Below are 25410 nucleotides of genomic sequence, written 5' to 3'. Positions count from 1 at the left end.
TTCTCAGAGCGCAGTGTTCTGGTGGGATAATATGGCACTATGAGCTCACTAAGATATGATGGAGCTTGACCATTTAGAGCTTTATAAGTTAACAGTAGGATTTTAAATTCAATTCTGGATTTTACAGGGAGCCAGTGCAGAGAAGCTAAAACAGGAGAAATATGATCTCGTTTCTTAGTTCCTGTTAGTACACGTGCACGTATAAAAAAAAATTTTAAAAAATCTTTCAGGATCCTGAAGACCTCAATGTTCTACTGAAACTGAAAGGGGACATTTTACATGGTGAGTACTTTTACTTTTGATACTTTAAAGGTCCAGTGTGAAGGATGTATTGGCATCTAGTAGTGAGGTTGCAGAACTGAAACTTCCCTCATGTGCCAAGCGTGTGGAGCTACAGTGGCTGACGCAAAAACGCAAATGGCCCTGTCTAGAGCCAGTGTTTTGTTTGTTCTAGGCTACTGTAGAAACAACATGGCAGTCTCCGTGGAAGTGGAACTGCTCCGTATGGAGATATAAACCTCTCATTCTAAGGTAATGAAAATACAATTCTTACTTTCAGGTGATTACACACCAACGAAAACCTAGTTGTTAATATTTTGTGTGTTGTTTCTGCCAAATAGATGCCCCTGAATCCTACACACTGGACCTTTAAATACATGCTGCTGATAATACTTATGCAGTTTTACTCAAGTAAAATTTCAAATTGAGGACTTTTACTTGTAACAGAGTATTTTTAAACTGTTGGATTGCTACTTTTATGTAAGAAAAAGATCTGAATACTTCTTCCGACACTGATTGTGGTCTTTTAACACTTGAATTTTGCTAAAATAACTTTCAGCTTATTCAAACAAAACTTTTAAGACTTACTTTTTACCAAGAAATTGTAGTTTTGGGCTCATAAGGATCATCTTGAGACGTCTTCCCACTACCATCTGCTCACATTCACCACTACATCTGTACAGCAGGGGGCAGTCAAATACTGCAGACCGCTGCAACACAACACATGGTTGAATTTCAAAAAATGCTCCCACACCAACAGAGACAAGAGGGCACCTTGATAACAAGACATTTTCTTTAATTCAATAAATAATTTACATTATAAACAGCTGGCGTGTGGCACCACATTTGCTTTACATACAAACACAGTTTGATCTTTCTGGCATTTCCCATTCAGCTATTTATTTAAATTCTTTTCTACCATTACAAGTCTGACACAGAATCTCAAACAAAATAAGAGCTAAATGGAAACAAAAGAAAACATAAAGTGCTTTAAACTGAAAAACATGAACACCCCAGAACATGTTCCTACATTCCCTTTCTAGATGAGGTGGATGACAACCAGCATTTTATCCTTTCTAGGTGAACATACTGTAAATCGTAAAGAATATTTAGTTCTGTGGTGTTCACGCTTTTGCAAAAATCCCTTTTCGAATAATAAAAAAAAAAGGTTCACATTCACCGAAACATCTGATGTACAAAAACAGGAGTGATAAATTCAGAACACAACTGGTAATATACAAATTTAAACTCACAAAACATATGTACAATCTCACATTTCACGTGTAGAACCATTTACTGTAAAACTCACAACACAAATTACATCTATTAACACAAGATTCAACATTACAATCATTTGTTTGTACGATTTTCTTTTCTTTTTTTTTTTGTAGTTGTCAAACTGCACCAATACATGTTCCAAATAGCAGTAGTAAGGCCTGCCGAATACTTCAGTGTAAAGGAGAAATGACCGTAAGACTGTGCCCGAGCAGTAGCAGTATCTACAGGGATGACTTACACGTTACCAGATACTGCAGCCAAAGTTCAAATGGAAAGTGTTATCATGAAACACAAGAAAAGCAAAGGTGAGAGTGCTAAAACGGAAACTGACGCTGCATTTACAGTGTGTTACTGTACTGCGAATTCACCCACAGACACAAGTTATATACAGTTAAGATTCCTCTCCAAACCCACCCACCCACCCGCCTACCCACCCCAATGTGAACTGTTTAAGACTGAAAGCTGGAAATTCAGTTGTAAGGGAAGAGTTGGCACAAGGGCTTGTTCTTTGGCAATGACTTAAGCCATGAAATCACGTCTACAGACATATGCTTATCATTTACGCACTAAGCCACAGTCAGGTCAGCACACTGGTAGTCTATAAAACGCCGAGCTGACTCGAGGTGACGTTGTTACAGCTAGCACTAACAGTATCTACACCGCTGAGACTTGAAATGGAGAGTTCGCTTTACAAAGCGCTATCAAAGAGGTGTCGTAGTTTGATTGGTTGATCTACATTCTGTAAACGCTATGAGTGCCCTTAGCTTAGTTTGTTCTTTTGCTTGTCTCGTCAGCTACATTCACATTACGGATACAAAACACGGTGTGATCAGCACATCGGCTCAAACAATGGAGTGAAAGTCTTTATGACACTGGAAATGAAAGCAGATTATTTTTATCAGTTCTCTTTTGGGACTTGCTACTTGGCTGATAAGAGCCATTTTGACAGACCGTGGAGCGCCTCAGCTTTTCTATTTCTGAAAGATTTTGGGTGCAATGGAAAGACATGGAAAAGGTTTCTCCCACTGGAGGTTTTGTTATCTCATTTCTGGGAACTCCTGCACCCACAAACACACAAAATTAACCACAGACGCTGAATTCTGCACACATATTGTACTAATGCGCACACACACACACACACACACACACACATACGCACACATAACCTAACAATATGACCCATTAATCTCCACAGCAGACAACTGGAGACGCTCCTCTGACATCCTTTTGGCTGAGTGCTTCCTCCAAAAGGCTCAGGCTTTTCCAAAGCTGGAAACTAATCAAACATAGAGCTGCTTCTGGCCTTAGGTTAACAAAAGCCCCTGTCAGGTCCTCTCGCTTTGCCACATGAGCCACGGAGAGCTTCACTGGCTTGGCACCAATGAGTGGATCAGGGGGGAGGGAGGATCAGCAAACTCTTCTTTCTGCAAAAGATCATCTTGTCCGGCTTCCCATAGGCATGCAGGCCCGGTGAGAATGTGGGATTTAATCCCAGGTGGATATCCTGAGCTCTGGAGTAGCTGAGGCTCTCTCACCGCTGCTCTCATCAAAGCCCAGTCCTATGAAGCAGCTAAACGCACGTGATGATAGGTGGGGAGCACGGTGACCTCGCCTCATCATTAGACTAAAGTCAAGACATGACAATACTACTAAAATGAGACTCAGGGCAGCGACGGCGCTGCTGGCAAGCCACCGGTCACATCACAGAGCCAGAGCAGAAGAGAGGAGCCGATGTACGACACAGCGATGATACTCTAACACTCACTGACAGATACACCACAAGGATACTGTTGTAAAGGGACTATAGATGAACTGTGCAACACTCAATCCACAATAAGACAGTGAGGAGGTTGAGGAAGAGGAGTGAAAGAAAATCTTTGCCCGTCTGTGCTGCGTTTCTCATGAAAGCATCCTTTTCAAAGATGTGATACCTCTTGCTGTTTGAGTGGAGCATTTTTACATCCTCAAAGGCGTAGTAGGCTGCCATGGTGAAGTTAATGTCTCCAGAGGAGAGGAGGTCAAACACGCAGGACTGAAAGTACAGGTCCTCCACTGGAAGCCGCTCTTTGCACTTGGCCTTGGCGGACTGGTAGGTGAAGCCATGTGCCGCAGTGCCGCTCCTGCTCCTGCCCGCGCTGTGGGCCTCCGCCGCTCGGGCCTTGAAGTTCCTGAAGTCGATGCGCTGGTTGGCGGGACAGCCGTGAAGACACAGGTACAAGTCCTGGTTGTCGCCTTCCTCCACTGAGTTCACGACTTCCTCCGGCATCCGCACGGCAAAGGTCAGGTAGCGGCCTACCTGCCGCACCACTATGGTTGTTCCGATGTACCTGGCCTGAATCTCCACATGCTGCCCAGGAACCTTCTCCACCACGCGTAGGGTGTTTGCTCCGTGCCGATCCCCTCCATTCTTGGAGCCATCTGCAAATGCAGCCGGCAGCTCGTCTGTCTCTGCGTGGTACATCTTCTGATCCACACATTCCTGGAAGTTCTTGAAGATGATTGTCAGCTGCAGGAGGACAGAAAAAGAAATCTTATTAACATTAATTATAAATGATCGTATGTGTTAAGACCCTCACAAATCCAAGTACGCAGTCATTAGTGTGTTTTTCTGGTCATTTAGAAACTCCTTGTTAACGGCAGTAAATGTTAAACATCAGATTTAAGAGGGAAGTGCTTCTACTTTAACATTAAGAACAAGTTTGTGCAATATGTGCCATCTACCCCACCACCCCACTTAAGTGTCACATTTCAGCACTGGCTCAACATGGGGGAGGCCAAGGTAAACGCCCTCAAAAAACACGAGTCTCGGCCATGTAAAAATCAGGCCTCAGTTTGCAGACACAAAGACGATCCATTCATAGCGCTGAAAAACCTGCCTGTGAACCCCAGAACTATGCTCCAGGGAGTGGCGTCGGGCCAGGACAGAGCGATATACTCTGCAGCTAATTAAGTGAGACTGGTCAGGACTCTGCAAGCTTGGTTTCATCAGGACACCAATGCGCCATTGTCAGAGCGGCGATACCGGGACAGTAGAGGGACTCTGATGTCCGCTTGCTTGGGACCAGAGGACAGGAGGGGGAAGTCTACAGAATACTATATTAGCTTGACAATTCATCTGTTGCACCAGCTCTGTCTCAATTCCTCCTACCCCTCGGGTAACATTTCCCACCTACATTAGCTTCTGTTTTCTTCCCCTGGATCATTTCTAAAGCTTTTAATGAAAACAAACAAAAGAAAAATGCCTCTGTTATCCCTGCATCAGAATGAAGATGGAAATAACCAGACAGTTTTATTTGCTGTAGCGGGAGCAATGCGGCAACACAGAGCTCTGCTAATGCAGATCTTTTTACCAGAGGGGCCTTGTTTGCACAGGTGGCATTGGCTGCTGCCTTGTTTTCCCTTTGTCCAGAATCAAGATCTTAAAAAAAAAGCTGTCTCATTTCCTTCCAAGAACAGCAGTATAAAAAAAACGCCATTACTTTAAAAGCTAAAATCCCCACAAATGCTTAATAGTATCATTAGGAAACCTTGATTGCAGTAAATTATACTTTCTACCAACGTGATTACGGACAAAGTCCTCTTATACCCTGCAAAGTGGCTGAGGTCCACAATCACTGCTGTGGAAACTCTGCCAAATCCGGACCAACCCTAAGTGAATTCACCAACGACAAATACTCCTGCTTCTTTGTGTTTGACCTCAGGTTTTACCGAAAGCCATTTCAGGGACAGCCCGTCCAAACTAACCAGTGCACCATTAAACAAAACAACAATAATGAGGAATGCGCTGCTGATAAAGCTTTGAAAGAAAATATCTCATAATGTAGAGAAAATATCTACAGCTCAGTGCAGACACAACATTTCTCTCCATGTAATGTGCTCGGTGTGGACTCGGCTCTAAGTAGGCCAAACATCAGCCCGAGCTGTCCGCTGTGAAAAGTGAAAATGGAGCCTCGTGTTAACATTTGATGCAGCACTGCTGTTATAATACTAACATATCATTTATAAAGCTTATCAAGATCTTTGCAATTGAGCTGCTTTTGGCTTCTTTATCTGTCATTATGGACCTCATCCAAACACTAACCAGAGTCCACAGTTTTGACAGAGAAGCAGCTCTCACAAGCAGACCACATGAAAGAAGAGACGAATAAAAATATGAACAGCGAGCGGTTTTGATGTATCACTGACAAAAGGTCACCAACAGCTAACATGAAAAATCAACGCAACATGGTGCAACTAAAGATCACCTTAATTATGGATGAACATGTGGGTTTTTTTTGTTTTTTTATTTAGCCTGGAAAATGTCAGGAAATACTAAAAAGGCTTTTTGTTGTCTGACCAACAGTACAAAACCCACGCTGCCTTTTTTTGCCTTATGAGAAAGTAAACTGAATATTTTGAGGTTTAAGAACATGACATGAGGATGCCACCATGGAAATTGTGTATTTCAGCAGATGAGTCGATAAATCAAAATAATAGCTGCAGCCCTAGTTCACAGCCTATTAGATTAATAGAGCTTTTGTGTCTAACCTAAGTAGACCCTATTAACATGCATACAGAATGAAAAGAAAGGATCCCCACCTTGCTTGTGGCTGTGGCCAAAGACCCCGGCACCACAGGAGTGTTGGTCACCTGTACAGACAGGTATTTGTTGTGGATAAGCGGCCAGGCTCCTTCCACCTTACACGTCTGGAAGTCGTCCCCAAATGTTCGCAGGTGCGGGTCTCCAAAGAAGCCACAGTGGGTGTAGTTGGGTGGCGCCGTGTTGCGCGGAAGACTGCGCTCATAGTGGCACACTTCCGGGCCATCTGAGTGTTCCTGGCTGTCGGGGAGGAGTGGCGGGGGTGGAGGAGGAAGTGGGGTGCGGGCACGTGGTTGAGATGTCGGCCCCTCCTTGGAGCAGTTATGCTGGCTCATTAGATCCTCTATGCCATGCTGGGCGGAGTGGTACGCCAAGTCCCCCCTGCAGGTACGTGCAGTTCGGCGTACACAGCTGTTGTACGCACGCAGCGCCGTGCAAAACTCCTCCTCTGGTCCAGAGTTCGAGGTGGAGGCCCAAAATTCGGAGTTACACTTGAGGATCTTGCACTGCAGAGTCACTGTCAGGAGAAGGGAACAAAATACGAGTTGAACAAAAGAAACCAGAGGCCAGAGAAACATGATAGTGACACAGAAAGCTATAAATACACTTTGGCTGTTATCGAGGGTAGTTTAAAAACCACAGATTTACATAATCCTGAATCTAAATATCTAACGCCAATGCAGCCATTGTTGTTGGGGAACAGTGCCACACACTTTGTTTGACTATAGAACAGAAAGGGAAAGCACCTTGGTACTGTTGTTGCTGTGAGTTTTGTTTAGGCACCATGAAAACTGACAAACATCGACACCTATAAATTTATACAGCATGAAACTTTGTATTTTTGAGCAAATAGTGCACAAACCCTCACAGGGGAAAGCAAAAAGCCGGTCTGAACCTCCCTCAGGTCAACCTGGATATAAGATAACACTGCTGTTTATCGCAGAATACTTCCATTTCACACCCAGTGGCTTGTGGTTTATGTCAAAGTAAAAAGGCCATTTGGGATCCTAATCTGCACCTTTCGTGATAATAAACGCCGCTCAACTGTAGATTGTTGTCTCCAGCTGTATTGCCACATCCGGCCAACTCTTTGCACAAATGTTCTTCAAACATTTCTCAGGATGCCCTGTTGCCACACCGTGTTTGTCCAGTATTACCTCTGACTAATAAACTATTTGAATGGGCTGTGAGAAGTTTCACCCAGTGTCTCGAGGGAGGGGAAACCATATCAACACTTTGAAGTCACACTTTAAACAATATCCCTCCTGAAAGCTTCGCCGCAGCTCTCTCCAACCCCCACACTGCCTCTCCGTTTACCACACGTTTGGTAGATGGCAATACACCAATCTTGATCTCGGCTATCAGTGCATTATCACTCTGTTGTTTGATGGTAAGTGACTTAAGAGGAAAACTGATAAGGGTTCTGCAAACGTGCAAGGTGAGCTGGAAGAGGTGTCCTCACTGCATAAAGTGACCTGCTGCAATCATCCCATTGTCATTACATGGATATTAAATCACTTTGAATGCAAAAAAAGGGGGTGTCTAATATAACATTACACTGCTACCGCTACAGCTCACTTGACCTTTTGAAAGTCTTCTCAAAAATAGCTGTTACAGTGGACTCTTAATATATCAACAGGCGAATTCAAACCATAATCACACTACAATCTCTACCAAAAAATGTCTATGTTTCAAGGGCAACAATGAAAACATCTCAAAATGCAATGCCAACTTGAAGTCTGAAAAAAGCAGCTACTTTCAAGGAGCTGAAGTGAAATACTGAGGCATGCACCATCCCCCAAACAAAACAAGGGTTGAGGGCTGCAGCAGCTCCAAAATGACCTCTCACTTTGTTTTGTCTTCTTCTAATGAAATAAAATAAAACAAAATAAACACTGACTACTTAAAGTTGTCAAATTTTGCCTTGTAATGGCATGGCTGTTCACTTTCAAGCCTGTTGTAATATTTTCCAAACATCCAACCTTTTCCAGACGCCTGCACGTAAGCACTTGGCCCCAATATCTGTGTGATCTAGTAGAATTGGGTAATTTTTGTATTGGGTTTGGTTGGATTCCAATTGATTGGCTGCGGCGAATTGTACAATTTTTCGCTATTTTTGTACAAATTGCTGACTTAATCAAAAACCGCAATATTTTTAGGGAAAGTAAGTAACTGAAATTCAAATACAATGTCAGTTAAGTATTTCGGCTAATAAATTAGGACCCAACCTGGCGACTTTGCTTGACATGGTGAAAAAGTAATTAGTTAACGCCATGGTTAATAAAGTTAAACACAACGTTAGGTAACGCGTCAGTGAGAGCATGCCAGTTGGTTGCCACTCTTTTAACTTACTTTAAATGTTTTACTTTTCAATTTAAATATAAGAAGTAGCATCTTACCGGAGGGGAAGAGTGAGAGAAACACCGCGAGGACTCTGCACACGTCAAGCGCCGAGGGTCTTCCTCTTTTCCCCATAACCATCCATCCAGCTCGGGGTCGCACTTCACTCCTCTCCCTGGTCAAACCGGATTAAGGAAGGACAGAGGAGAAGAGTTAGAGCCGCCGAGTCCTCGTTGAGAAACTCCACAAAAAGTCCATAAAAGAGGTCTGAAGTCGGTCCCGTCTTCTCATCACTATCTGGTAAGAAGTTGCTGCTTTTTATAACTCTCTTTTGTACGAGTTAACTCAGCGGCTACAGCCGAGTTAGCTAGCTAACAGTCAGTGCGGGACAAACGGCTGAAAGCAGCCAGCCAATCTATCTTCCTTTTAGGGAGTGTCGAGAAGGTGCAGCCTCTGTGGGCCAGCGGACACACTGAACCAATCACGGCTGCCTGCTCTGCCCTTAAACCCCCTCTCCGAGTTTCAAATTACAAGTCAATGTGCAGACTTGTTCGACGACGACCGAGTCTCCGCGACCCACAAAGTGGTAGTCCACAACGCCATATAAGAGAGGTTTGATTTGCGGCTGAGAGGAGCACAACAATAACCTCAGTGTGGAGGGGAAACCTGGAAAGGAAAACAGTGTCATCTCCTCACAGGGCATGTGTGCTGAGGTCTGAACAGAGGAGAGAGGAGGAAAACCCAGCAATACAAACAAACATCACGTTTATTCACAAAAACATGCAAATAATATGTTTTTACCCTTCATATCAGCCCTCACTGCCATGTTTAAACCTACTGTTTCATATGGCTATCACTTAAAACGGTGGCTACAAACCAAGTTAACCTTTTCAACCCCATAAACCCATTGGCATGTCAATTAAACTTACCTGAACAGCAAAAATCCATTTAACTTTGTTTTTTATTCTAGTGGAGAACCCAAAGTTTCTAAAGATACCAACTTTCTCCGATTAAATGTTGGATAAATGTCAACAAAATGATGCAAAAAACAGCAAGAATACATTGAAAGAAATAGTGAAGCCATGATAAACTGGAGTCTTGGCATCATATCATTGAAACAAGCTGTTAGAATACACATAATTAGGCCTTCACCTTACAGTTAAGTCCATTATAGATTAATATTTGTCTATAAACAGTAATATAATGGTGAATTTTGCCCATTACAGTTTCGTAAAGCCAAAGATGACATTATAATATTATAAGTGGTTGTTTTATCCAACCAACACTTCAAAAGCGAAAGATATTCGTACATGACAAAGAAAAGCATCAAATCCTTATGTTTGACAAGGCAGACTAGGCAATATTGGCACTTAAATGATTAACCAATCATCAAAATTGTTTTTAATTAATTTTCCATTGCTTGACAAATTTATTTATCATCTGATAGTTTAAATTCTATGTAATACTATCCAACTGTCAGGCATATTGTTAGCACAATATGGGGTAAATATAAAAAGGAAGCGCTTGATTTTAAAGGGTTAAAAGGGAATTTAATCTCCTAACAATCAAATCAAACCAAGGACATATATATTTTGTTTAAATATTGGGGAGGACACATATCGAATGGGGTGTATAGGGTCATCTGCCAATTGTCTGAGTGTCAAACAGTTAATTGCCCCTATTCTGGTCATCTTTGTGCACCAAATTGTGCCTTTTCCGCATCAATTTCTGGTGTAAATGTCTTTAATTTTATCAAAGTAAATGTCCTACGTGATACTGACTGTCAGGCATGTTGTTAGTATGGTAGGGGTAAATATAAAAAGGTAAATAGAGCTTGATTGTTAAGGGTTGTAAGGGAATGTAAAATTCAAAACAATCAAATCAAACCAAGACTAGAGGCTTTGTTTCAATACTAGATAGACACATATGAAACACATATGTATGGGGTCCTCTGCCAGAAAATTTTGAGCATCAAACACTTAATTTTTTTCTTTTCTGGTGACTTTTTTATGCACCAAACTGTGCCTTTTCTGCCTCAATTTCTGGTGTAAATGTCTATAATTTCATTCAAGTAAATGTCCTCTGTTGCTTTAATGTTTCTATCCGCAGGGGACAGATGCAAATGTTCTAAATATCGAGGGGGGCCGTGTCCCCTGCGCCCCCCCTGAAATCTACGCCTGTGAATCAAACTGAACATCACAGGGAGCAGAGCAGAGAGAGCACATTTAGAATCGGTGTTTAAAACCCCACTTTGTGTAACATGCCTGTAATTACGTGATATAAACTCGTCCTCAGGTTGTTAAATGACCAAAATTCCCCAGGAAAAGTACTGAGCTGTGTGTTCTGTGCTGGATGGAAGCATTGTAGTTTTCACCGAGGGTTACACAGCATGTAGCAGTTTAACTCGCAAAACAAACCATGATGCCTTGCTTGAGTTTGAATCACCAAACAGTACAGGAAATAGGCCAATCAAAGCTGAAACTACAGGACATGAATCCAGGTTAGCATATCCACAATGTGACAGGGACCAAAAGGAGTCCTTTAACATTTGATTCACAAGTACAAATTAGGAAGTAAAAATTAGGAATTCAGGACTTGTAGTCGAGTATTTTTTGCATATTGTTTAAAGGGCTCGAGTACATTTCCACCACTGATCAGAAGGCGTTGATCCCCTCCTCTAAAAGCCATAACACCACCTCCTTTGATTGTCTTTTACAAACGACACATTACTGCCGTCTTTACTGCCGTTTAAATCAAAATACAAGCAGACAGATGGCTGCACACTCAGGTTGTGGCTGGCTGTACAGTATTTTTCCATAGTGCGGTGAACGTCTTTGTGAACGCTGTCCCTCTGGTGGATGATGGATACATTCGTGTACAATGAGGTCTGAGCCTACACATGTTTTCAACAAGGGTGGCCCTGTGCAGGCTGATTTCCAGCTCTAATATACCATTCATTCCCATCTGAAGTGAATGACTGCAGCTGAAAGGTAAAAGCTGCTGGCTGATGTGTTTTGATGGATTGTGGAACATTTTTTTTGGCACTTTAGCGGGGACACTGTGGGTATAGAGACAAACACAGGAAGGAAAATGTCCTATGACACTATAGGGTCTTTGATGCAGATATCTTTAAGTGTGGGTGATTCACGTGTTAGTCGACTGCTGGTTAAAAAAATACCTCAGACTCCTTGTTTTTGAGTCACATCCAGAAAATAGATGGTGCAGATTGAACATTTGAAACCTGTTGCAGACGAAGATGCAACATTTTTGTACATTATTTACAATCTAGGTGTTAATATGGTATGATTTGCCCCTGCTTATATAATTAGTCAGTTGATTGGTTGTTAATGCCTTGGCTGACTAGGAGATCTTTAGTCGATTACTCGTTTTTTAAATTGTCTTTGTCATTAAAAGATTTCCAGCATTATTCTCAAATAAGCTTTGGTCTTTACTAATACATATTTAGAAATACTTGCGGACGACTGCATCCATGTGCAAAGTGACGATTAAGGCCGCAACTAACAATTATTTTCATTATTGATTCATTGGTAGCTGATTTTCACAACTAAGTGATTAATCGTTTAGTCCATAAAATGTCCAAAATTGTGAAAAGTTTCTGTCACAATCCCCCAGAGTGCAAAGTGACGTCTTCAAATTGCATCTTTTGTCCAATCAAAGGTCGAAAAAATCAAGAAGTCTTCGTTTACCATCATAAATGACAAAGAAAAGCAGCAATTCTCGCATTTGACGTTGTTTGCTTGAAAAATGACTGAAACAATTAATAGATTTTCAAAATGGTTGTCGATTAATTTTCTTATGATCGATTAATCGACTAATCGTTGCAGCTTTGGTGACAATGATACTGTAGAAAGGAATTATATTACAAATTTTTCATAAATATCAATGGATGACCACTTATTTTGTAGTCCACGATCAAGTTCTTCAGTTAGGAGTGATTTCTTATTCGGAATAAGAAATATCAGATTATTTAAATTATTGTGTGAATGATTAGTCGATTAATCGATCAGTCATTTGACAGAAAAATTGTTCAAAAAGCATTTTAATAACCAATATAATCAGTTAAGTCATATGTTCAGCAAATATGCCAAATATTCTCATGGTTTCAGCTTCTCAAATCCGTCTTCTATCACTGTAAAACGATGGCTTTTGGGGCTGTCTGTTGGACAAAAGAAGCAATTTGAAGACCTCATCTTGAACTCTGCCAAATTGTGAGCAATTTTCGACTATTTTCTGACACTTAATAGCGTTAACAATCAATCAATAGTGAACATAATGATCACCTGCAGCACTAATTCTCATCACAAAGGCTAATTTTATCAGTTTGACTATGCCACCAATCAAAACCAGGTTAGGGACCCTTTTCTCAGTAGCTATTTCTCATCAAGCGTTTGCCATCGGCTGTATTTTGGCCTTTGGATGACAGCTTTAGTGACCGATCAATTGACACATTGATTGACTGATTTTAACCTGTGGGTTTTAACAACATTTCCATGCAGGGAAATGACAAACCATGTGTAAATGAGTAAATATCTCCACAGAGAGGCAGATCATGTGCCCCACATGCTGTGACAGGTAAAGGTGACATAATAGAACAATAAAACATCTCCATAAATCCAGCAGGTATAATCCAATCACGTTTTATGATGTGCTGCTTTAAATCTCTGCTTATCACTTGACACAGTTTTGACATTTTCACACACTAAATACGGTGTCATGTAAGCAACACTGGGGAGCTGCTACATCTCCTGTTCAGTGTTAAATTGTGTGCACTAGCCTACATTTTTTCTTTGGGCATGTGTCTTGTGACGGCCACAGCAGACTGATCCTCTTTTCCAACAGATGGCGCTTGTCATGAGCTCTGATATGAAACCTCAAATCATGACACAAACGCACATGGCATTATGAGGACAACCAAACCTGTCATTAAATTTGATCTTTATGGACAGCTCGGTTATTGGCCTAATTACATGCTGTCATGCAATTAGGATTTAAAAGGTGTAAATCTGCAGCCAGCAGGCGCATTTTGAATTGTTGCACAGCTCTGAAGGAGATCATCCTCTTTTTTATTCTGCATGTCAAGTAGCCTCAGCGGTATATGTGGTTGGGAGCAGCTGTAATAAATGCAGACAATATGATAAATAAAACAGCTCTGCGTGCTTTAATATTTAAAAAGGGCACGTGTCATGTGAGTATAGTTTTTAATGCGCATTTCTTGAGTGACACCAGCAAAATGGATCAAGTTCTTAATATTGCAGAAAAGCAGCTCTCCTGCACAGATGGGTGTGAAATAGACATATTTTAGGGCACGCAGATGCAGTTTGAACCCACAGCAAGCAAAGCAACAACTGGCAAGACTCCTGCGTAAAACAAACTTACACAATGTTGGTTAAAATCTAACCAAGAGGAACCAACCTTGGCGACTGCATGGGCTCTCCGCGACTCAGGGAGTCCTGCAGGACACAGCGAACAGGAGCGAGAGGAAGCAGACTCCTTAAAAATCTCCCCCTTTCTTTAAAAAAAAAACTCGTCCTGTGTGTCACTGTAATCCGAAATCAAACGCACCCAGCGGCTTTCTGAGTGTTAAATCCGCAAATGTGCGCATGGTGTCCACCGATCTGCGTCTCGGTGAAATGAAAGTGCTTTTTTTTTTAAGCTCTCTTGTTAGTTGGGATTCATTTAAACAGCCACTTCTCGCACCCAAAGGAGGGGGGACTCAGATCTCTGCAGCCATTGCCTTAACTTATCTGACTATCGGTCGATCGGAAAGGAGACATTATGATAGATTAAGTCCAGTAATTGCCCTCATCCGCGCGCTGGATCCAAATTGTTAGTTATGGTCGACGACTGGGAAGAAAAAAGCCCTGAGGGCAAAGCTGCTGCTGTTACTGCCTCTGCTGCTGCTGCTGCTGCTGCGTACGGCCCGATCCGCTGTCTGGATGTTGTGAAATGGCTAGTTAGAAAGTGTGAGAGAGACAATGATCGGCTCTGCATGACGCCGCTGGGAGCCCCAAATCTCAGCTGTGAGCCCCCCTCCCCCCCTTTCTGTAGTTGCTCACTCTTTGGGAGACAGGAGTCCTAAAAGAGTGAGTTGTACAGTGTTATTTTCTGAAACTAAACCCATGTATTGTCAGCTTTCACTTAAATCACATGCCATTCTTTTAATAGTGACATATGCCTTATATTTTGTGTCTTATTTCAGAATGATGTCTATCAGTCTGCAGGATTTGGATAGTAGCTTCTGCACATTTTGCAACAAAAATAAGAGTTTAAAACTGATTTGAGCTTGTGACATCCAGTAAAATGCCCCCACCCTCACCAGATAACCTTTAGCACCCCCCTCATCTCTTCAAATCACAGGTTGGGAAAAAGACAAATCCATAATAATCAGGATTTAATGGAGGATCAGGTGGACAAACACTTTGCAGCAGGGAGGTAGAAAGGGGGGGTTGGGTATGCTCAAAGGCAGAGAGGGCTGCATGGAGGCTGCACCTGTGTTTTAGGATCAGACTGCATGCAGGAGAATACCACAACAGCCCCCCTTCCTCCTCCTCCTCCTCCTCCTCCTCCTCTTTTCCTCTCCAGCGTTTCGAGCCTCCACTCTGTACAACATAACAGGTTCTCTCTGCTCCAGTTTCCCTCTGATCAGGAAAATCCATCACACCAAGGGAGGCCAGAGACTTAACAGTGTCTAACCGAAGCAGCAGACTGACCAGTTGAGTGTTGTCAGTGTCTACAGTCCAGTAGAAATGCAGAGCTAATCGTTGAACCCCCTGTGATTTCACCTTCTGTTAATGCTGATGCAGTAGACGTTATTAGCATGCAGCCACCGGACAGGGCTGTCACATTACATCATCCCTTTCTGCATCCAGCAAGAAACTGACCCCTGTAATCCACTCGTTTGCTATCACGGCCCAGACCTGCCCTCCCCAGATGGCCACTGAGAGGCAGCATATTTTACATTGATGTAACATAAGAACATGAAAGAGTGACACCCCGGTGTGAAAAGAATGGTTTTAGACGTGCCGGATACTGGCCCCATCTCAAACACAGCTGGCGGACTCGCTGCCTTGCTGAGGTATTATGGCGAGTTAACACAACAGATCTGCTTTACATATCGCCAGATTAATAAAACACTTTTGTGTTGCAGTTTAGTGTCCGCTTCATTTTTACAGAACAAATCAGCGACAGTCAGCCATGTAACTATTACAGGCTCCGAATGAAAGAAGCGTTCAGTAATGCCTACCCTTGGGGCTGACTGTGATTTCCTTTGGTAGCCTGTGATTTAGTCCATTATAAAAATCTGTTAAGCTTAGTCTGTCTCAGCAAATAAAACAGAAAGTATATAGAGGTAGAGACAGAAGAGAAATCCGCCAGAGAGGAGAAAATTCCAGTGAGACCAATGTAAAAAAGATTACAAGCTCCTTGATCCTGGCAGAGACATTTATTTTTCAAACCTTGTGATATAGAGTGAATATATATCCAGAAAGGACCGGCTTACTGATTGATTTTATACGAACTTTCCTCACACAGAGTTATGGGAAGTTGCTGCAAGATTTCTGCAACATGGTGAATCATAAACAGCAAACTGTGAGTTTGAGGAATACATGTAAATCTTGCTTCATTTCTAAAGATCATCACCCATCATCCCCCACTGTAGGTTCAAAAGTTCACCGTTGTCTTCCTCTTAAAGGACCATCATCAAATCCAACTCACTGACAACAGACTCAGTTTCACCACCTGTTTGTATCTCAGTCCAGATCAGGATCTTCGTGTGCAAATATAATGTGATTGTGATTAAATTATTATAAGGAGTGTCCCTCAACAGCTGACCACATGTTGGGAGTGGACGACATTATAAAAGACATGCGGGAAACCAGTCAGCGATTGCAGTATTTCTGAGTCAGACATGGATTAGTAAACATTGTGTGCTCTTGCTGACCTTCCGGTAGCCTTTTCAACTCCTGCAGCATAACAATTAGCTCATCTTTCCTCCAAGGTGTCACACTGCATGCCCATGCGACGCCCATGAAAGATTTGTCAGGGGCCCTTAAAGATTATACAGACACATCCTCCTGTGATTAGAGTGTCACCTGAATGAAACATGTTATTTTTCTGTTAATTGTGCACCATTTTAGAGATATTATTCCTTGTCACGTGGAGTTGATTAAAGATTCATGAACCCAACCTGTAATAGAGCTTTGAAAAGATTAGAGGTGGTAATTGATTATGGTAATTATTTTGATAATCAATTAAGCGTTTAAATCATTTCCATCGTCTCAGTTGGGAGGATTTGCTGCTTTTCTTTGCCGATTCTGATAATAAGCTGTGTATCTTTGGGTTTTGGGTTTTTGGTTGGACAAAAAAAGACATCTGATGACATCATAGACCAAACAGTGAATCCATTAATTGAGAAAATAATTGATATTTAGAGCCCTAATTTGTTATAATAACAGCTGATTACATTTGAAATAAAAGGGACCACATCTAAATTAGTTTTCTTTAAAAAGACAAAATAAGTGATTTAGCTTTAAAGGGATATTTCACATTTTCAACCAAACTGTTAACTGTTTAAATTGTCCTTGTAATGCTGCCAACCCAATGAGGTTAAACAATTCTTAAATCAATAAATACACACAATATATGCCAGTAAGATATAGTATAACTGTATAACTGTCATAACATACTGCAGCTTACGTACGACAGAGTATTAGGGCCACACTGAGCAAAACAAAATTGGAGATTTCAAAAGTGAAGTCATAATATTACAAGAACAATGTCATTATTAAATGGGAATAAAGTCATGCTATTATTTAAAAGTCTTTAAAAGACTTTAAAAGTCGTAACTTAATAAAAAAAAATGTAAATAAACTTGTAAAGTTCACGTAATATTTCATGTTGTGTCTTTTTTCTCATTGAATTACAACTTTTTTCACATAGTATTCCGATTTTTTCTCATTAAATTACATATTTATTCGCATAATATTCAGATTTTTTTTTCTTGAAATTCTGACTATTTTTTAGACCTCAGATTTTTTTTCTTCGCACTCATGTACAGCTTGGATTTATGCCATGTTGACTAAAACCAGAATTGCTAACAACTGCAGCTAATGTTAATGTCTGTCTGCTCCTTTAAATGACACAGGCCGAGAAATACCCCGTTAAATTTATGAGTTTATTTACGTAAAAATACAACTTTTTTTCCCATTAAATTACGACTTTATAATGTTACGAGAACAAAGTCATAATTTAATGAGAATAAAGTCATACTATTTAAAGAAAAAAAAGTGGTAATGTTATAAAATTGTAATTTAATAGGAAAAAAGTTACGTAAATAAACACTTTTCTCATTTTTTTCTCATTAAATTACACATTTCTTCACTTAATATTCTTTTTTTTTTAAATTACATTTTTATTTTTATAATATTATGATTGTCTTATCCTTGAAATTGTGACTTTATCTTTATCTTTTTATCATTTATCAGAGAAACAGTTCTGCCACGTTGACTTAAAACAGGATTGCTAACAACTGCAACAAATGTTAATGCGGATTTTAAAGCTCTCATAAGAACAAGGTTGAATGAGTCGGTTGGGTCTTGCCATTGTGCGTAGGTGTTCTAATATTTCTACATGTTGTGTGGTTGTTTGGTTGTAAGTCATTGTGTGCTGCTGTCTTGGCCAGGTCTCCCTTGTAAAAGAGATTGTTGATCTCAACGGGACTTACCCAGTTAAATATGGGTTAAACACAAATTAAATGAATAATGACTGTCTGCTCCTTTAAATGACACAAGCCTTTTATTGTGTTCTCCACACACCATAAGACCCGACCTCTGTGTGAAATAATATCCATTTATGTATAAGTCACCCATATATTATATATGCATATCCCTCAGTGTGGACTATAGCATTGCTGGCATGGTATTATGGACTGAAACATATCTTGTAGACCCTGCTGAGTGTATCAAATAGGACTGCCGAGTAGTTTTCAGTGTTAAAATTGACCTGTAACTGCCAGGTTTCTCTCCTTCTAAAGGCTGTTAAATGAGAAAACACAGTTAACCAGTGAGAGTCACTTGGCATTCAGTGAAAATACAAATGGACTAAGATGTATGCTTCGTGTACATGATTGACATTTAAAAGGGGGGGGGGGGGGTGCATGCAGGAGCACCGTCTTTGGTAATAAGGTGTGCGCGTGAATTCAAAAAATTCTATTAAGGGGTGATATGTGGGGCTCAGACACTGTGTGGAATTACTGCCTCAGTCAGTAACAATATGAATGCAGGAAGCTTGCAAATTGGCCTGTTCATGCACACAGAGGAATGGGCTTGAATGTACAAACCCTCATTACAGAATCTCCATTCTCATTTTAAATAGAGAAGAGGAGTTTGCTTCTTTATTTTCTTTCCTCTCCGAAGCCAGACTGCAATCCAGAGAGAATTATGCACACTGTTTAATTCCAGACATGGACAGAACTAGACAGAGTGTGTACAGACGGCAAGACAAATAATTAGCTCCGCTGCTAAACAGAACTGATCTCATCAAGCCAGATTTTAGGGGAGGACCATTAGTGGATGAATAACTGTTTTAGACCATGAGTGATCATCGCAATTTTGCACCTGACAGGGTTCAAAAAAACACACATGATGTTGGTGAGCAGCCATGACTCCATTAGCATGCGAGATGCCATAAATGCATGCACGAAAACTGAGGCTTATCTCAATAAAACAGCTGCCATTTTAATTTCCTGCTTCTGAAATTCTCTGCAAAAAGTGAGGGACTATCTAAATATTCGGTTTGTGAATATAGAATTAGATAATGCCTTCTCCACACAGTGTGAAACGCCTTTTCGGCAATTTAATTTATAGAAATTCACAACTAATCAGCTCGGAAATAATAGGCATTTTGGCATGATGCCTTTATTTGTCTTTACTGTCACAAAAACAATCATTGCATTTTGAAATGCCAAAAAAGAGACAATGGAAATAAGTGATTAAATTCAAATATTGCATGAATCACGTGGATTAATAGAATAATGCTTAAGCTAACACTTCCATGTCAGGAAATCTATTGTGGTCCTCCCTCACCGCTGTATCAGCAGTGTGCAGTTTAGTACACTTGTAGCTGAAATATTGCTGTGGAGATACAACACAAGACAATCCCCTGTAGCCTCCTATCAGAGCCAGTATTTCCCCTCCATCTAAACTCTGGGTATCCATCCTTGACCTGTGTAAATGCAGGGCAATGATAACGCCGACAGAAATACGAGCGCAGACAAAGAGTAGACTTTATCACAACAAGAAACAATTCACAGTCCCAGTCCTGCTATTTGTATTATGAGCATTTGAAGGTTAACGCTGCCAATGTCAGCCAGCCTGAATTCTTCACGGCTCTTTTATGTCTTGGCTCTCCTTCGGCTTGGTTGTTGAACTTTACTAGAGTTCTGCAGTGTTGCCCTGTATGCACAGCTGCAGGGGCTACGTCCTGCCTTTCCCCTTTGTCCCATCTTGTCACAATAGCTGCAGAGGAAATCTCAAGTTTTTGCAGGTGCCAGCAAATTATCGGCAGCCCCAGAATGCAGCCTTCATGCTCTGCCGATAGTGAGAAACAGGAATCAGGCAGATTCCTTAAGCTGCGCAGGGGAAGCTGACGCTTGTAGTGTTTGCTCTTGCCTTAATAAATCCGCATTTTGCTTTTTAGAAAACATCACAATGCTGAAATCCAATAACACACAATGTGAAATTAATTCCTGACCAGTCGAGCCAGTAAATCTTCAGCATTATGGCGCTGTTGCCTCGCAAGTTTTTCATTGTTCACCTTTAGTCCCGGCTGCTTCTAGCTCTCTCTTTTTATTACTTTGACCACACACATTGACTCTAAAGTACCCCATCCAGGCTAGCTGCTCCTATAAATCCCACAACTCGCTCCATTTCACATTTTAATACTCTAATTCCTTTCAATTTTTCATTATTTCAAGCAAATATGACCGTTATTGCATGTAAAAGTCTGGAGTCGTTCCTTCCCATATCTGCGCAGTAAAATAGATTTCATTCGCACTACAAATTGGCAGGCCTATTTTAGTCTTTAAACGATTATCACGGGTCAGTTGCTCGATAAAATTTTAGAACAATCCGTCCAACAGCTTAATTGTGTCCTCAGCGGGTGGATTGCAAATGAATTAGCAATTTTAGGGCCCCAGAAAAAAAGATCATTTCCATGCTGAAATATTTATAGTCTCCTTAAAACTGTTGGAGAGTGTAATTCAGTAGTGGCTGAAAGAGCAAATTAATCTAAGACTCATTAAGATGTATGGAATCTCCTCAGCAGGTTAAAGTGGAGCTCTTCCTCAGTAGTTGCTCCCAAAAATTTGGAAATGCCCCGTGTTGTTACTGAAAACAACAGGTCCACAATGCTACTAAATGTCATCCATGCTCATATCCCTGTGCAGCCTTGTAGTCCACTCCATCTTTGTAAGATGTGGTGGCTCATTAATGAGCTGTGGAAATGTCAGCGCTTTTGGTTTAGATTAATTGAAGAGCCCACGGAAGTCTAATTACGGGAGAACGACTTACAGATATCCCCAGCCCTCAGAGACAGTGGACCTTCCCCCCAGGGCTAAATGATGCTGTTATTGATCGTCATATGTAAAACGATACTGTAATTTCTCAGTCTCGGCTGTCGCAATAGAAGCAGGTTAATTGGATCAGACCCTTAAAAGGCAAAAAAAAAGAAAACACTGGTGCTGAACAAGCTATAAAGGTTTGATTTGTTATGCCTTCGCTCCAGGATTGTGCTTAATATGCAATGGGGTTAATTAACAGCGAGTTAAATGGTTGTTGAGCTCTGCAGTCTGGCCCGGCCTTCGTGGCGGTTGTGTTTGGTCAGGTGTTTGTCGAACAGTGGAATGGCGATGGAGTCCTGTTGATGTTTCACTGACGGCCCTACGTGGCGTGCACCTCACACAGCGCCGCTCGCCTGAAAAGTTGTGAAACAGGAGGAGACTCAAGGCCCCCACCTCAGAAGAAAAAACCCAATGCCAGAGCCAAAATAACATCAGTGAGTCATAGTTGCCTCCAGGCCACGTTGACTTTATCTCCTCTGTCTCAACACGCAGGCTGGTCCTCTCAACAGTAACTTTAATTAAAGCGAGAGTAGGAGTCGCCACATATTTAACCTCCTCGTAATATATCTGCACAAGTGTGTGATTTGTGATCCATGGACAGTTTGCCCAAATTGCACAGACAGTTATAAGTCAAGATTCAGATTTATGCGACTGTTAAAACCTATATTCAGATAAGGTGCCACCATTGGGTAATACAACTGAAATTATATGGGCAAATGATTTACAGCCTCCCCCTGTCATGTGGCAGTTAAGTTACGCTTTGTCAGGGGGAAAAAAAGTGAAAGTGAATGGTGGGTTTTATGACTGATATAGAAAAGGTCTCATCAGTCTGTATGCCTCTACTTGCACATGCTTTGTCTACATTTCCTCTCATTTGCGCCAATCAAAGCGAACCAAGGAAGAAACATACCTTTATTAGGTGAAAACTCAATATGACAAATGACATATTAGGTAAAATACGCTATGAAGAGCTATCACATGTCCTGACAGACGCTTACTGTAACTGTCAGAGCATGTAAATCATCTAAACCTTTGGCTGCAAACCGAAGAAGCAGAAGAATCTTCATTAAAAGCACTTTATACCTATTTTAAAGCTGTTCAGAAGGGCGTGATTTAATGTAGTATTAGCATTACTGGTATAGGTATGTGCTGTAAAACAGAAACAACATCCTGTGCTGCTCTTAAACAGCACACACTGTTCTTGACCTGTGCAACCACTGACACAGTGAGCTGCCAAATTAGCTTTGAGGGTAGAAGAAGCATCCAAAAAGGCATGTAGGTACAGTAACTGAGAATATCCATGACAGGAAACTGTGCTATCGCAGGCTTTGCACCATCAGTTAAAGGCGCTCTGCTTCGACAAAGCAGCACAGCACATTAACTTGTGCTCATGTCTCTGGCAGGAAACAGTTTAATGATTGTGCTTTTTTTTTTTTTTTTTTTTTTTTTTAAAGATCAAATGCACAGATTCCAAAATCGTGATCAAGGAAATGAAATTTCCCCTGAAGCCACAGTTGACAGGTCTTTGCCAGTGGCAAAGCCCAAAGCTGTGCTGCTGCCTCTTGTTAGTCGGCTGGAAGCACCCAGCCATCCACTTAGCACATGGCTATTATGTCCAGCACCCTGATAGGAGCTGGGGCTGCCACTTCAGCTTGACTGCAGGTGTGAGGAGGCAGGGAAGAGTCTGAAATTGAGCTCTTTGTAGTTCTGAGCTGCACATTAGGAGGCAAGCAAGTTGTTTTTTGTGCAGTGGCTGAAAAAAGAACATAAAAAACAAGCTTGCTTTTTAACGCTGATTACATATCTTATAGAATCGGGGAGATCTTGCATTAATAATCTCTAAGATAAGCAGGAGATGGCATATTTGTGCTTACGAGGGTATAGTAAGGGTTTCCTGTTGCCACATGAACAAACAAGCAGCAGAGAGGTGAGGAGCTGGTGACAGATTAGACTACATACTATGCAAAGGAGGAAAATACGTGGCCTTCCTGTTGCCTCTGAATATCAAACCACACCTGGATGAGCTCAAGGGCCAGTCCAAGTAACTGGTTTCCACAGCCTTAGGGCCCATTTCACTTTGACAACAAGACTGCTGTGAAAAACACTAGCTTCCTCATTCGGTTTAATGAGACCGAAGCGTTGGCACCACAGAAGTTCATGTAGGACAAGCCTTGGGCAAAAAATAGCACAGGGTGGCACAGCTGAAAAGTTAAGAAGCAGTGTCATTGTTCAACAAGCTGCACTGACCAGTCAAACACCAGCAAGCCAGAATATGAGGCAATACCTCATAGCGTGTTACTTGTAGCTTTAGATTGAAGGGGGCAATTATGATTAGCTTCTCCGAGTTGTACAATCTAAAGAGTTAATACCTCTCCGCAGTGTCTTAGCTAGCTTAGATAAACCATTAATCTTGACTTGTGGGTTCAGATTTCAGCTTCTACTTGCGCCCTGCAGCAACACGTCAACACCAATGCAGCACCTCGAGTTGTTTTGCTGTAGTGATTACAGAAATGTGCACTCAAGTGAGCATTCAGCCTCAATCGTCTCTTGAGTGAAACAAATGGTTGTCAGCAGCCCAAAGAGTTCATCTGAGGAATGGCTTTTAATGCTGCATTCACACAGAATCGTCCGAATGGGAAGACTAGGAGAAAAAAACCCTGTTATTCAAACTTGGGAGAGTTTTCACGCATTATGTCAAAATTGTCACCCCAGCTCTGGTCTTGTAGCGTTAGCTTCTTTTGTTGTGATACATAATTGCGGCCAGTAGGCAATTTGTTCATTTGTAAAAGGGGACGAACATGTCCTCCCCTTAGATAGGAGACATACTGGTATTGAACTGTCCATGGAGAGAATTAACATGTTTGAGTCCGTCTATTCTGTATTAGAAGCTCTGTTTCCGCCATCATGTGAAATTACTTTTCTTTGACTCACTTATTTCTCCGACTGTATCTATCCCACTGATTCAAGTCGCAATGCTTATCGGAATGCACAGATTTGATTGGCTGACTGCGATCACATGAGATGATTTACAACACAAGCAATCGTGTGAGCCTTGTGAGCTGTAATGGAGCCGAATCTTGTAATGTCACCTTTGTTAAATGTTGCTGTTGTCCCTGGCTTCATACGAGTCGAGAAAAAGTCCGCTAGCCACTAGGCTAATTTATACAATGTAAAACACCATAGGCTTGTGCTAAAAATATTAGCATGTTGTATTTGTGGGGAAAATATGTCCAGCAAAAGACAAATGCTTTGTCTGTGAATGCTGCGAGTTATAGTAAAGCCAATTTGTGTATTTGTGTTTGAAGTTGTCTCTATTAAGCCATGTTTAATGTGTGTTGTGGGTGTGTTTTGAATCAATTAAACTTCACAGCACTTCAAAGTGACACACCATGCACAAGTATAAATGCTCACAACGGCTTTAGCCACGTGCATAGGCTTTGCCGTAGGCTCTGCATCCTGCTTTAGAGTTTCCTGGGCTGCTAAACGTGTGCTGTAAATGCTAGAAATGCTGTGCCGGTTAAAATAGAAACACTCCATCAGTAGTTAATAGTGAACAGTACTTTATCGGTTAAAGGTCTGGGTCCTAATAGAATGGCATCTGGGTCTGGATGTAGATTGGGGTGTATGGCCGGTTAACAAGGGGGACACATTTTGGTCATTTTGCAAACAAAAGAGAATGGTGTCACCCTCATTCCCCTTCAAATTGCCTACTGACTGCAGGAGTTTGTTAACAAGTACAATAAGATACAAATAAATAGCGTTTTGCTCCTTTCAATGAGCTCTATTGATTGAATTAGTGTGTGTGATGGAGATTTTACTGCCATGTTGTCAGGGATTGTTGGCACTTCTACAATTTCTTTCTCAAAGTGGGAGATACTCTACTTGTCAGAAATACAACTTGAAGGCGTTACATGCCAGTGTTTTTTTCCCCCACTTGGAATCTGAGCAATAAAGCCTGAATGCAGCAGAAGCCCTTGAAATGCGCTGGTCTCTCTGAAGACTGGTGGTTGTGGTCATGGGGAGAGTTTGAAGCTGTCTAGCTTTTATAACCAAGCAAGTGTTGGTGTTGTGAGACATGTTTCTAGCTAGCAGCTGTTCGCTGTAATGTTGTCAGCATGCTTCAGCTCAAGTGCTTGTTGGATGGTCAAAAAGTGGCTGAAATCCCCTCCATCCACATCGTTCCCACGTTGGATCTAAGGGAGGGCTGCGGTCGACAATTTCTGTAGCTTTCTGAAAGCATAAATCTGTCATGCAATGCCCAGTTCATGCAGCGATTGGCCAGGTGTGTGGAAGTAAG

General features: G+C 41.4%; 1 protein-coding gene across 1 annotated transcript; it reads right to left on the bottom strand.

The window, feature by feature from the left end:
• Positions 1 to 1056: 1056 nt before the first annotated feature.
• On the bottom strand, positions 1057 to 14436 carry rgma (repulsive guidance molecule BMP co-receptor a). Its single transcript, XM_050073945.1, has 4 exons — positions 13910 to 14436; positions 8536 to 8651; positions 6136 to 6653; positions 1057 to 4063 (listed from the first exon to the last, which is right to left on the bottom strand). Exons 1-4 carry the CDS (start codon positions 13921 to 13923, stop codon positions 3359 to 3361), a joined length of 1353 nt encoding a protein of 450 aa, XP_049929902.1. The 5' UTR covers positions 13924 to 14436; the 3' UTR covers positions 1057 to 3358.
• Between the last annotated feature and the right edge of the window lie 10974 nt (positions 14437 to 25410).

The sequence above is a fragment of the Epinephelus moara genome, chromosome 20 (assembly GCF_006386435.1).
Source record: "Epinephelus moara isolate mb chromosome 20, YSFRI_EMoa_1.0, whole genome shotgun sequence".
NCBI lineage: Eukaryota > Metazoa > Chordata > Actinopteri > Perciformes > Serranidae > Epinephelus > Epinephelus moara.
Note: the sequence above shows the minus strand (reverse complement) of the source record. Positions and strands in the feature narration are given on the sequence as shown.

What these genes read in the sequence shown, in the direction of transcription:
- rgma (XM_050073945.1), bottom strand. An exon ending in TCTCTCACTCTTCCCCTCCG is followed by an intron (nt 6,654 to 8,535) that starts GTAAGATGCTAC and finishes TTCTCCTGACAG; the next exon opens with TGACTCTGCAGTGCAAGATC. An exon ending in TGGCCACAGCCACAAGCAAG is followed by an intron (nt 4,064 to 6,135) that starts GTGGGGATCCTT and finishes GTCCTCCTGCAG; the next exon opens with CTGACAATCATCTTCAAGAA.